Source organism: Sprattus sprattus, assembly GCF_963457725.1.
Source record: "Sprattus sprattus genome assembly, chromosome: 12".
Taxonomy (NCBI): domain Eukaryota; kingdom Metazoa; phylum Chordata; class Actinopteri; order Clupeiformes; family Clupeidae; genus Sprattus; species Sprattus sprattus.
The window spans coordinates 14747806-14761410 of NC_137910.1; the positions used below are offsets into that span (position 1 = coordinate 14747806).

The 13605-nt window shown below is 48.8% G+C and overlaps 1 protein-coding gene across 1 annotated transcript in view; it reads left to right on the forward strand.

Annotated features, from left to right (window-relative positions):
* btaf1 (BTAF1 RNA polymerase II, B-TFIID transcription factor-associated) overlaps window positions 1-12999 on the forward strand; it is a 30526-nt gene extending 17527 nt beyond the window's left edge. The window contains exons 20-39 of the mRNA XM_080849380.1: window positions 437-691; window positions 1482-1674; window positions 1891-2075; window positions 2195-2351; window positions 2532-2641; window positions 3356-3557; window positions 3864-4012; window positions 4619-4771; window positions 5808-5929; window positions 6109-6276; window positions 6654-6731; window positions 6833-6962; window positions 8034-8175; window positions 8582-8712; window positions 9239-9364; window positions 9633-9785; window positions 10090-10301; window positions 11088-11247; window positions 11368-11538; window positions 11977-12999. Of these exons, the coding sequence (XP_080705506.1) occupies window positions 437-691; window positions 1482-1674; window positions 1891-2075; window positions 2195-2351; window positions 2532-2641; window positions 3356-3557; window positions 3864-4012; window positions 4619-4771; window positions 5808-5929; window positions 6109-6276; window positions 6654-6731; window positions 6833-6962; window positions 8034-8175; window positions 8582-8712; window positions 9239-9364; window positions 9633-9785; window positions 10090-10301; window positions 11088-11247; window positions 11368-11538; window positions 11977-12126 (3147 nt within the window). The 3' untranslated portion in view covers window positions 12127-12999. The remainder of the gene's footprint in view (window positions 1-436; window positions 692-1481; window positions 1675-1890; window positions 2076-2194; window positions 2352-2531; window positions 2642-3355; window positions 3558-3863; window positions 4013-4618; window positions 4772-5807; window positions 5930-6108; window positions 6277-6653; window positions 6732-6832; window positions 6963-8033; window positions 8176-8581; window positions 8713-9238; window positions 9365-9632; window positions 9786-10089; window positions 10302-11087; window positions 11248-11367; window positions 11539-11976) is intronic.
* The last annotated feature ends 606 nt before the right edge of the window (window positions 13000-13605 follow it).

Consider the following 13605-nt stretch of genomic DNA (forward strand, 5'->3'; position numbering starts at 1 on the left):
TAGAAATGCGTTTAGTGTGTTTCAGCCCTTAAGAATGAACTTTGTCAACATGACAAAGTGCACATACTAAATTACATCAGTTCCAAAGTCTAACTCCAAAACGGGAACTAGACATTCTGTCCATCTTCAGGGAATTCAAATATAAACAAATGCAGGAGCTTATTAAGATCCGTTATTAAGATGCAGGAAATGGGAATGACTGCGCTAGATTGGATCTTGCCTAAAGAACACTTAGAGTAGACACAATTGTTTTGCTCCACTGCCCTGTGGGATTGCTTCTCTAGACATAATGAAGGCCTATAGAGGCTGTTGTTGTCAGTAACCTAATTAGCAGTTTTCTAACCCTAACCCCCCCCCCCCCCCCCCCCCCCCCCCACTCACTCTTTCTCGCTGTCTTCCTGTCTGTGTCTCTCCCCTCTCCCTCCTCTGTCTGCAGGTGACCACGGTCTTCTCAGAGATGACGGCGGAGGTGAACACGTGCTCCCAGACGTGGGCGGCGCTGGAGGGCAAGCACCAGCAGGCAGCGGCGGCCGCGGCGGAGGCGGGCAGCGAGTGGCAGCGGCTGCAGCTGCGCGTGCACACCTTCTGCGCCTGCGCCGCCGTGGGCCTGGGCCCGCTGCCCGAGCGCCTCAACCCGCTGGTGCGCCCGCTCATGGAGGCGGCACGCCGCGAGGAGAACACGCTGGTCCAGGTGAGGAGGAGGAGGAGGAGGAGGAGGAGGAGGAGGAGGAGGAGGAGGAGGAGGAGGAGAGACACACAAGCTTTAGTGTGGGCCCCCAGATGACATTCATTAGGAGCTCATCAGATAATTATGGCTTGCTCAGGTGGTCAAGAGTAGTGAGGTAATGCTTAAATGAGGCCCATTGTGATGAAGTGTTTTCTTTGAGGTTTCCCTGCCTGTCTGCTATGTAAGAATGTGGGACACCTGCTGGGGAGAAGCCTGGCAGATTTGCACTCTCTCTCTCACACTCACTCTCTCACACCCACTCTCTCTCTCACACCCACTCTCACTCTCTCACTCTCTCTCTCACTCACTCTCTCACTCACTCTCACACTCACTCTCTCTCTCACACTCACTCTCTCACTCTCACACCCACTCTCTCTCTCACCCACTCTCTCTCTCACACTCACTCTCTCTCACTCACTCTCTCTCACACTCACTCTCTCTCACACCCACACTCTCTCACACTCACTCTCTCTCACACTCACTCTCTCTCACACTCACTCTCTCTCACACTCACTCTCTCACACTCACTCTCTCTCACACTTACTCTCCCTCACACTCACACTCACTCTCTCTCACACTAACACTCACTCACTCAATCTTATCTGTTTGTTTATGTTTTCCTATCCATATTTTGCATGAATCTATCCAGAGGTTTCATGGCTCAAATCGCTACTGTGTCCTGCGATCATAAAGGTGTCATGAAGCCCATGTAGATCGTGATCTGTAAATGTTCTCTTCTCTCCCCGTGTTTCAGGGTCACGCTGCGGCGGCCATCGCCCGACTGCTGCAGAGGTGCGCTGGCCGCACGCCCTGCCCCAACTCCAAGGTGCTGCGCAACCTGTGCTCCTCCCTCTGCGTGGACCCCCTTCTCACCCCCAGCGCCTCCTGCCCCACCCCGACGCCCACCGCACCCGCCGGGGCCAATGCCAGCCAGGAGGGAGGCAGAGGTCCGTTCTCTTTTCACACTTTCACAAAATTAAGTGCAGGGACCTGTGACACACACACACACACAGACCTGTGGTCCATGAAAGCACTGTGTCCGTTAATTGTTGTCTTTGCGGCAAAGATTGAGCTTGTCTTGGACGTTTAAAACTGCCTTCTGTAGTGGCGGCGTAGTGTGATTTTCACGCATAAAGTCATGTTCTGATGTTACTGGGTTTCAGGTACTGCCTCTGACAAGGATGGTGCTCATCATATGGTGAGCAAGACCAAGGGCATAATCACGCTCTACCTGCACCAGAAGGCTGCTTTCGCCGTCACCAGCAAGAGAGGCCCCGCGCCCAAACCCCCCAAGAACCTCTCCAGCGACGTGGCCCCAAACAGCACCGCAACCATGGACACCGATGAGGTAAACCAGTGTGAACTTTAACCATCACCAACACACCATGTTCACTGTTGAGTGCTTGCGCCGTACTCATGCATCTTGTTTTTTTCTCTTTTTCTTCTTTCAATGATGGTGGTCTGTAGAGCAAGAAACCAAGCCTCATCCAGCGAAGAGGCGCAGAGTTCTCCCTGACAACCATCACCAAGCACTTCGGGGCGCAGTTGACTGTGGCGCTGCCATTCCTGTGGGAGACCATGATTGGCCCCCTGAAAGCCGTGGTGGAGGGCAGAGAGGGCCTGGGTGAGACCCCTTAGACATCAGCTCCGCCTGCATGACGTTTTCTACCTAATATGCATCAGAAAAACCTGACGGATACATAAGACATTTCATGAAAGTGAACTATGTGTGTGTGTGTGTGTGTGTGTGTGTACTATGTCTGTTTTTCATTTGTTTGTGCGCTCTGTGTGTTGCGTTGAATAGATGTCCCGTTGTTGCTGGAGAAAGGAGACGCGGTAGCCCAGGAGCTGGTGGGCTCTCTGCAGGTCCTGGAGGTGGTGGCTGGGGCCATCGCTCCCCAACTCATCCCCTTGGTGAGACTCCCGTCCCAGAACTCCAGCACTCAGCATGCACACACACTCTGTAGACTCCTGCCTGCAGTGCAACTGCGACCGCATAACCGCTCACCTCAGTGTGGTTTCCAGACACGGAGCGCTTATCTGCAGCACCCTCCCCACTCACACGGCTCTGGAGTTTTTTTTTTTTTTTTTTCTCAAGCTGAATGTGACTACTAAGAATGTGACATCTGCTGAGATGTGACGGTTTTATTGTCACTTGTACACTCGATGCTGTTTGAGAACACGGGCCTTCTGGTCTGACGGGTGACTGGGACGGGAACAGAGCATGTTGTGCTGTTGTGAGAGGCTCTGCTGCTCGCTGTCATCTGTCCTTAGTTTTGCTATGAAGGCTGGAGAGTGCGGTTCTTTAACTCTCTGTGTCTTTGCTCGGGAGGATTTAATGGGAAGTGCATTAACGGATCACACGTGGTGTTCTCTACCCCTCTCTGTCATCCTTTCATCCTCCCCCTTTTGCCTTTCTTTCATACCCCTCTCTCTCATTCATCCCCTCATATTCATCTATTGATTCTCTTCATCTTGATCTTGGTACACACACACACACACACACACCCTGTCAACGCTTCTCCTTTCCTCTTGTGCTTCACCCCTCCTCCTTTCCTCTCCTGCTCCACCCCTCCTCCTTTTCTCTCTACCTCCACTGACTCTCCTTCTCCTCCTCCTCTCCTGTAGCTCCTGGAGCAGCTGCCCCACCTGTGCCTGTGTCTGCAGCACCCCTACACGGCCGTGCGGCACATGGCTGCGCGCTGCGTCGGGGTGCTCAGCAAGATCGCCACACTGGAGACCATGGAGATCATCCTGGAGCGCGTGCTGCCCTGGTTGGGCGCCATCGACAACAGCACCAAGCAGGAGGGAGCCATCGAGGCGCTGGCCTGTATCCTCTCACAAGCACTCGCCCCCATTGTGTTTATGGTCTCTAGATTACAGCAGATACGAGACATCTAAACCTTCAGGAAGTTAATGGCTCTTACTAATGCCTTGGCAGTGTGAAATGGCAGTTAAGAATTTGATGTATGTGTGTGTGTGTGTGTGTGTGTGTGTGTGTGGGTTTGTGTGGCCTGTGTGTGTGTTTCTGTATCCTGTGTGTTTGGTGCTCTGATGATCCCCCTGTGTTTGTGTGTTTGGTGCTCTGATGACCCCCTGTGTGTGCGTGTTGTTCCTTGACGATGTGCTGCTGCAGGTGTGATGGAGCAGCTGGACGTGGACATCGTCCCCTACATCGTGCTGCTGGTGGTCCCCGTGCTGGGCCGCATGAGTGACCCCAGCGACAGCGTGCGCTTCATGGCCACGCAGTGCTTCGCCACGCTCATCAGACTCCTGCCACTGGAGGTGTGAAGACACACACACACACACTCTCTCTCTCTCACTCACACACACACACCGAAACTCGCACAGGAAGTTTAGGGCTGCAGATGAACAAACACTCCTGCTTGTGCTCTCCTGCACATCCCAGTATTTGCAGTCAAATACTCACAAGACGGACAAGTACCTGCACACTTACAAGCCATTGACACTGCAACTCCCAATCCTTTTTTTCATCTGCTCAAACAGGTGGTGGCTAATTTTTGTAAACTGCGTACTGAAAGTGTGAATGAGCTGTTTCAGTCTGTGTCCAGAAGGGGGCAGAATACCTCAACTTTTAATGGATAATAGGAGCAGCACTTGGGCTACCTTTATGAGTGTCTGATTTCATTTCTAATATCAAAAAGCCACAGCTTCATTAGATTATTTAGATACTGCTGATTTCTCAGGCACAGCATCCACTATTCATATTTTTTTCTTGCCGATTGCGTTTGTGTGTAGCTTCCTGTTTAGTCAACCATTTTGTTAATGCTCAGTTTCTCTTCTGCTGGTCTCACAGTAGAACAGTGTAATGGTGTATGATAAACTGTATTTCACGTAATCAGATCTCAATGATATGTTGTGCGTCACCAGGCTGGTATCCCAGACCCCCCATCCATGTCTGATGACCTGATCCGCCAGAAGGCCCGGGAGAGGCACTTCCTGGAACAGCTACTGGACAGCAGGAAGCTGGAGAACTACAAGATCCCAGTGCCCATCAAGGCTGAGCTGAGAAAGTATCAGCAGGTGTGTGTGTGTGTTTCATGATAGGCATTCGATGTGAATGAGGAAATTTAAGTATAAATTATATTAATATTAAAATGATATCCTACTGTACAAAAACGTAATGGAAATCTGCGTCATCTTACCTAAACTATAACCAGATTATATTGCACAGCCGTACCCAAAACTGGTTTTTCGATTTGACGCAAAAAATGTTTTGTTACTTTGTGCTTCCATGGTCATCAATTTCCAATTCGTGTCATGAATTATTCCTACCTCTCAATCCATTCCACACAGGCTGCGTGATGTGTGTGATGTGCACATCTGTTGTAGCCTATTAAGCAGATATGTATGGGCAGGGTGCCTTGATGTTAGAAGTGTGTGTGTGTGTGTGCGCACAAACACAAACACACACACACACTGCATTGTCTACCCTTGGCCCAGAGTATTTATGCTGACTGCATGAGGCAACTCGGCACTTTCTGGGCCTCCAGTCCTGGCCGTATTTCTGCCAGCCTCACAAATAGCTTTGGCCTCCCAGACTACACTGCGGAGGGAATGGAGGGGAGGATGCTGACAACAAATTGCATTTGGACATGACTAATATAAAAGTTTCAAAAACGGATTGCCCCTCTGCCGTCTAGAGTAGGTTTTGGCAGAGTGTGAGTGTGAGTGTGTCCTGCACTGCTCCAGCATCCATCGGCCTAAATGAACACCCACGGATCAATTAGTTAAAACACACCCAGGGGTCCGCAGGAGGAGTGCCAGCACACTGGGGTTTTGGACACACACACACACACACACTCTCAGTGATGAATGAGATCTGCTATACAAGAGAGGCTGTGAGGGTATGGGGTGAATACCTCTGAGTCATCCGTGCAATGTTTTAAAAATAGATACTCCTGAGGAGTGATACGTGCGATGTTTTAAAGATAGGATTTTAGGACAGTCATTGGAGGCAAGGGGAGGTGTTGTGGTTGTCAAAGAGACCGGTAGATCTTCATTATAAAAGTTTCAGCTTGTGTCCTTGGCATTGAAACTTACTGTTCTCCCCCTACAGGATGGAGTGAACTGGCTCTCCTTCCTCAACAAGTACAAGCTGCATGGCATACTGTGTGATGACATGGGTCTGGGGAAGACCCTGCAGTCCATCTGCATCCTGGCAGGAGACCACTACCTCAGGTACACCTGTACCTGTGTATGGCATCTCTGGACGAGGTGTACCATATCCACACCATAAGACCACACAGATATTTCAGTTATTCGCCAGGTTATTGTAACCACTGCTATCCAGCCTTGGTAGTTTGTTTCCGGGTGATTTTGATTTTTGTGTGTGTGTGTGTGTGTGTGTGTGTGTGTAGGGTGCAGGAGTATGCCAAGACCAAGGCTGCAGACAGTGCTCCCCTGCCCTCGCTGGTAGTGTGCCCCCCTACATTGACTGGCCACTGGGTGGACGAGGTGGGCAAGTTCTGCACTAAAGAGTTCCTGAACGCCCTGCACTACACTGGACCTCCAACAGAGAGAGCAAGGTCAGCTCCAGGCCCCAAACACTTCATCAGCCTGTGACGCCAACACACCCAATTAGTCTGGGAAGCAGCACATAAAGCACCTTAGTTAGCATTGCGTCAGTTACCATTGGGTTTGTATAGCGCGACGGGACAGCCCTAATAAAGAGTGGATATTTTTCATTATAGTTAACCCTGTATACAGTAGAGATTAGATGACCAGTAGATTAGCATCATTGGTGTTTGTTTTGGCGTTGGTATGTTTACTTCTGCTATTACTCACTGGCAGCCATATGTTGTGCCTCTGTTGCTGTTTTGAAAGCAGCCCCGTAGGAAATCCAAATTGGTTCTTGTCATCTTTTATTAGAAGTGAAGAGTGAACGACTGTCTCCTCTCCACAGGTTACAGCATCAGGTGAAGAAACACAACCTCGTAGTAGCTTCTTATGATGTCGTAAGGAATGACATCGACTTTTTTAGGTAACACCACTGGCCGTCTTTTGTAAAACTTATTTTTGTATCACTTTTACGCTTTCTTCATTCTGCCCCAGTGCATTCAAGAGAAATGTTCTCTTTTTCAGGAATATTAAATTTAATTATTGTATCCTGGATGAGGGCCACGTCATTAAGAATGGGAAGACCAAGCTTTCCAAGGCCATCAAGCAGATAGCGGCCAACTTCCGTGTCATCCTGTCGGGAACGCCAATCCAGGTGAGAACATGTCCTCCTCCGTGGTGAGGGTTTAGGTTTAAAATGAGGAGTATATTCTTTGTATAAAACTTTTCAGTGGTTTCACTCAACACATTTCCAAACCATAAAAAAAAGGGTATAAGGTCCTTGGCAGCTGCTCTGATTCTTTGAGAATTGTACCTCATAGACAGTGGCCAATAAACCTCAAGGCTATGATTTGATTAAACATATGGCAGTAGAAAAGTTTAATCGACCAGTTAAAAGTGTTTTTTTCTGTGATTTGTAATAGTCCTAATGGGCGATGACAAGAGAGCCTGAATCTAAAATCTCTTAGCCATTGGATTCAAACTTCAAAGAGTTGAAAATAACAGGCCTGCAACTCTTTATATCCCTGTTAATAGAAAGCAACATACTGCCGCAGCTGTGAAAGATTAATGTTGATTGTGGTGAATCTGAGATGAACTTTCGCAGAAGGCCGTGGATTTCCTTTTCTGTGTGCCTCGGGGGCCCTCAGATGTGTAATTAAAGGGGATCATCCCTTTTGAGCTCCAGAATGCCCATTGTCTTTGTTCACTACTCCAGATCAATACCCTACACCCGCATTAAGCCTCAATAATGATTCCCTTTCCCACTCTTCATGCCAGAGGATGGCATTGATATTTCGTGAACCCAGAAGAGAGAGAGAGAGATTCTCCGTTGGCATCTTGTCAAACTCTTGCTTTGTCATGACGGTGACGTAGATTTTGACGTGGTTCTGAAGCCAGCTTGCTTGGCATGCTGCCAGGCCTTTTTCCAAGCTTTTCCTGGTTTGGTCATCGAAGCTGTATTTGCAACTGAGTGCTGTTGACTGGACTAAGGCCACCTGAATTCACATGTTCTGCTTTGCTCTTACACTCACTGTAGATTGTTGGCAGACAAGTGTGTGGCTTATGTTCTACGTTTTGTTGATGTAGTTAAGTCTTTCCAATCTGCTAAATTTGGACCATCGAAACTCAGTACAGGATATTAACTGTCTGTCTGTGCCTGAGCAGGGTGTGTGTGCGTCCTGTGTGTGTTCTCAAATCTTTCTCCGTTTTCTCCTGGTCCTCGTAGAACAACGTTCTGGAGCTTTGGTCGCTCTTCGACTTCCTCATGCCCGGTTTCCTGGGCACCGAGCGCCAGTTTGCCGCCCGCTACGGAAAACCAATCCTGGCCAGCCGCGATGCCAAGAGCTCGTCTCGGGAGCAGGAGGCAGGTGAGTCCTCTACAGACGCAGCCAGTGTGTCTCTTTTTTTCCTCCTACTGACTACCGAAATTATGGAGTAAATGTATTCTGCTTGCTGACACGCTTCTGCATGGAATGTTATTTGTAAAAATGTGATTCAGTTTGGTGTCTCCAGGGATGCTTGCTGTTAATGATGCGGTTTTGGTAACTCAGGAAATATTTGTCCAAGTTCCCAAGACATATTGTCAAACTTAATCAAGATTTGGTGAAACCCTTTACTAGTTCATAATAACTAGGCAGAGACACAAGTTTAGATAATTTACCATAGGTTAGATTAGTCTGGCAGCTGAATGCATATCCTACACGCAAAGGAACCAGAGCGAAAGTGACGTTAAAAGGTCTTTGGTCGGAGCTGACCGCTCTGCTTTGTCTCCAGGGGTGCTGGCCATGGAGGCTCTGCATCGGCAAGTGCTGCCCTTCCTCCTGAGGAGGATGAAGGAGGACGTGCTGCAAGACCTGCCTCCCAAGATCATCCAGGACTACTACTGCAACCTCAGCCCCCTACAGGTACAGTGCACAATGCTCACTCAGATCACAACACATAATGTAGCGCTATGGTTTACACTGTGGCGGTACTTACGCTTGAAAATATATATGTGTACTAAAAGTATACTGCTGCTTTATTGTTGCATGAAGAATGCAGTGTTGTACATTCTTGAACTTGATAAGTGAGCGGAAACACCCGCTTGCTGATCCCTGACGGTAATTAAACACATCTGCTGGTGCGCAAGGGGAGGTCTTGAGGAGTTGCAATGCGCATTTCCAGCTGGAAGTGAACTTCCGTCGTGTTCAGGGTGTAACTCTTGATGAATGTGCTGTTATAGACGAGTTCTCTCTCCATGCTCCCAAACTGCAGTGTTAACCTCTGCAACCTGGATCAGATCGGATTAGACTGAATCTTATTCTCCACTTAGTTTTTTTTTGTGGAAGACACATGTTTGGACTCTCAAAAGCAGGAACTCCCCAGAACTCGCCTTGTGGTTAGTGGAGTGTCAGTTACTCACTCGCGGTCCTTCTCCTCCTCCTCCTTCAGGTCCAATTGTATGAAGACTTTGCCAAGTCCAGAGCCAAGGTGAGCGTGGACGACACCATCTCCACCACTACAGAGCCTGAGGAAGAGGAGAAGCCGAAGCTCAAGGCTACGGGACACGTCTTCCAGGTGAGTCCGTCGTGGCTGGAACATTTTGAAGTGTGTCTGAAGGCCATATGGCTTTTGTGTGTTGGGTTAAATTGTGTTAATGCAGAGATGAGGTAGTTATGACTACTCCCATTCAGGGAACTTAGAACAGGACTGAGGCCTTTGATTCTACAGTACAGGCCTGCAGTACTATGGTGCCATCATTTATTTTTGTATGTCAGTGAACCTAACTCGGAAGACCCATTGCATTTACATATCTACTCTCTCCCCCCCCCCCCACCCTCTCCAGGCGCTGCAGTACCTGCGGAAGCTGTGTAACCACCCGGCCCTGGTCCTGACGCCACAGCACCCCGAGTACAAGCGCGTCAGTGAGCAGCTCAACGCCCAGAACTCCAGCCTCAGGGACATGCAGCACGCGCCCAAACTCTCTGCCCTCAAACAGGTGCGCGATTACGTCCCCTTGCCCTCACGTCCCCTTGCCCTCACGTCAGCACTCAGTTTGACTCGTTTAAAACTGATGACATGGCAGCTGACGGGACACCCTTCTTATTCCACCGAATGTTTTCTCTGTTCCTTCTCTTTTTTTCCCCACACACACACAAACATGTTTTTTTGTGTTTGTTCTCTCTTTTGTGTTAGCATAGTATTAATGTATAACTGCTGGATTTGAGATACAAATACTGTGCAGTATTGCTCACCTCTGTCTCTTTCTCTCTGTCGTGTTTCTTTCTTTCTCTCTCTCACAGCTGTTACTGGACTGCGGTCTGGGAGGAGTGGGTGGAGCGGATGGCAGCACGGAGGCGGTGGTGGCGCAGCACCGCGTGCTCATCTTCTGCCAGCTCAAGAGCATGCTGGACATCGTGGAGCAGGACCTTCTCAAGCCGCAGCTGCCCTCCGTCACCTACATGCGGCTGGATGGCAGCGTGCCCGCGGGCCAGCGCCACTCCATAGTGTCCAGGTACAGGCCACTCCAGCGCAGCGCAAACCTTTCAATGTCCCAATGACCTCACGTGGAGTTGGAATAATAACATTACATATCTAGAACAGTAGCTGGAGTTGGAATAATAACATTACATATCTAGAACAGTAGCTGGAGTCGGAATAATAACATTACATATCTAGAACAGAAGCTGGAGTTGATGTTTTACATGTCCCAATGACCTCATGTGTAGTTGTCATAGTAACATTACATATCTAGAACAGTAGCTGGAGTTGGAATAATAACATTACATATCTAGAACAGTAGCTGGAGTTGGAATAATAACATTACATATCTAGAACAGTAGCTGGTGTTGGAATAATAACATTACATATCTAGAACAGTAGCTGGAGTTGATGTTTTACATGTCCCAATGACCTCATGTGTAGTTGTCATAGTAACATTACATATCTAGAACAGTAGCTGGAGTTGATGTTTTACACGTCCCAATGACCTCATGTGTAGTTGTCATAGTAACATTACATATCTAGAACAGTAGCTGGAGTTGATGTTTTACACGTCCCAATGACCTCATGTGTAGTTGTCATAGAAACATTACATATCTAGAACAGTAGCTGGAGTTGATGTTTTACACGTCTCAATGACCTCATGTGTAGTTGTCATAGAAACATTACATATCTAGAACAGTAGCTGGAGTTGATGTTTTAGCTGTACTTGCTGTAGTTGTTTTTGCTGTAGCGTACATCCATACCAGTACTACTGCTGGCCTCTCCAACACACCCATCTGCTTGCCTCTCCGCTCAGGTTCAACAACGATCCGTCCATCGACGTGCTGCTGCTCACCACCCATGTTGGTGGACTGGGCCTGAACTTGACCGGCGCCGACACAGTGGTGTTCGTGGAGCACGACTGGAACCCCATGAGGGACCTGCAGGCCATGGACCGTGCCCACAGGATAGGACAGGTACGGCAGCCTGGCAGGGCCACTCTTGGGGCCTCCTGGTTTTTCCAGTTGTTTATGGATGTATACACGCGTGTGACGAGTGCTAAAGCTAATTGGACGTGATGCGCTCAATCCCTACAGAAACGCGTGGTGAACGTGTATCGTCTGATCACGAGAGGTACTTTAGAGGAGAAGATCATGGGCCTGCAGAAGTTCAAGATGAGCATCGCCAACACGATCATCAGCCAGGAGAACGCCAGCCTCCAGAGCATGGGCACGGACCAGCTCCTCAACCTCTTCACACTAGACCGGGTCAGTGAACATGCCATCGCTCGGGTTACGTGTGGATGTCCATGTTAAAGCACCACACCCACAGTAATGCATTTACATGGACTCACAGTGCCTGCTTTTTGTGTTCCCTCCATGATGTTGGTGTCATGAACATGACGTTGTACAAACAGGAAAGTACTTATGGATGCATGTATACATACACACACTATGACATAGGAGTTCACTGTTGTAAATTCCGTTCTGTGGGTAATTTCCTTCCATCCTGTTTTCTCCGTGACACACCCAAACACCCACATAAGATTTCTTTTAGGGATTAATAATGCATCAGCCATTGTCATCGCACACCCACTTTTAACCCAACCATCAGCCCTCATCCGCCCACTTATACTCCCACACATTGTTTGATGGCTGAAGTCCTCATTGTATTTTGTGTGTGTGTGTTTGTGTGCGTGTGTGCAGGATGAGAAGGCGGAGCGGAGCGAGCCGTCCTCCTCCAACCCGGATAAGGCCTCCATGAAGTCCGTGCTGGACGGCCTGGGAGACCTGTGGGACCAGCAGCAGTACGAGACGGAGTACGACCTGGGCAGCTTCATGCACTCTCTTCAGTAACCATGACGACCTGGGCAGCTTCATGCACTCTCTTCAGTAACCCTGACCCCCTGGCTCACCCCACTGCCAACAGTGACCCACACCCCCAACCCAGTCTCCAGGGTGCTGTGTGTATGTGTGTGGAACGTGTGTGTGTGTGGGGAACAACTTAAGATGTAGGGTACAAACACACCCTTCCTCCCTCTTTCCACCCTTCCTTCCCTACCTCTCGAAACAGTTCTTTAAAATGCCCTTACACACACACACACACACACACACACACACACACACACACACACTCATTCCCTCCCTCGCACTGGGTGGAGTGAGCATGAGAACGTTTTCTAAATTAGGACTTGCCTCGAATCATTGACTCCCAGTCCACAGACAAGGCGCACAGTAACCCAACAGATTCACACTCTGGGGTGTGGAGAGTGATGTAATGCTCTTGTCTGGGTAGAGATTGGACATGTTGGCAAAAAAAAGTATGCCGACTCTCCTCCACCATACTCCAGCTTGCCTTTGGTGCTACCGTGTGCTGAAGGCATGTTGATGGAGGATAGGAGATCCCTGGAAGTGTTGTGGAGACCCCTGACTGAAATGACACCTCCAAGCCAAAAGAGGGCGCTATGAGTACCCCTCCCCCCCCACTCTCCGGCTGAGGTTCCTCACAGTCAGCTCTCCATGACTGTCACCCACCCCCTCGGTCACTGTTGGTGTTTTTAACTGCTGCTCGGTGTGCTCAGGTGAAAGACTTTACGCCCAGACATCCACTGCATGGCTGCAAACTGAGTTCCACTCACTCAGCGGCCTCCTTTGGAAATGCACTGCAAAAGGGCTACCAGGACTTAACCCCCTCCCCCCAAGAGGTCCCCCATCATTGCCAGACTTTTGTAAAATGAAGTGACGACAACAGAATCTATACAAAAAGACAGACTTGTAAATATTTCTGTAATTTGCCTTTGTAAAAGCTGATAGAATGGTAATAAATTCTACTGAGCTTTGATGCCTGCCTTTTTAATTTGTCATAGAAGGGTTGATGGAATGCCTTGATGTCTGCCTTTTAATTTGTCATAGAAGGGTTGATGGAATGCCTTGATGTCTGCCTTTTAATTTGTCATAGAAGGGTTGATGGAATGCCTTGATGTCTGCCTTTTAATTTGTCATAGAAGGGTTGATAAATGCTGGTTCTGAGAGTCAATCTGGACGTGCATAAATTCTTCCTGACACTCTATTGACACCTTTTCCTTGCACGTAGGTCAACACTCCCAAGGGGGCTGTAATTTAATTAAATTGTGCGTGTGTTTTTCATGAATTCCGACTTCAATGGTAAAACCGCCTAATGAAAGTCATAACGCTTCGATGTGTGGCCTTTCCATGAACAGCAGATACGGTGACCTTTTCTTCTGAAGTGACCTGCTGTGAGCACCTCCACGTTTCTCACTGAGGCAGTGGAGCTGCTGAGGACGTGACTAACCTTCAAGCAGTTTCTCACACTTC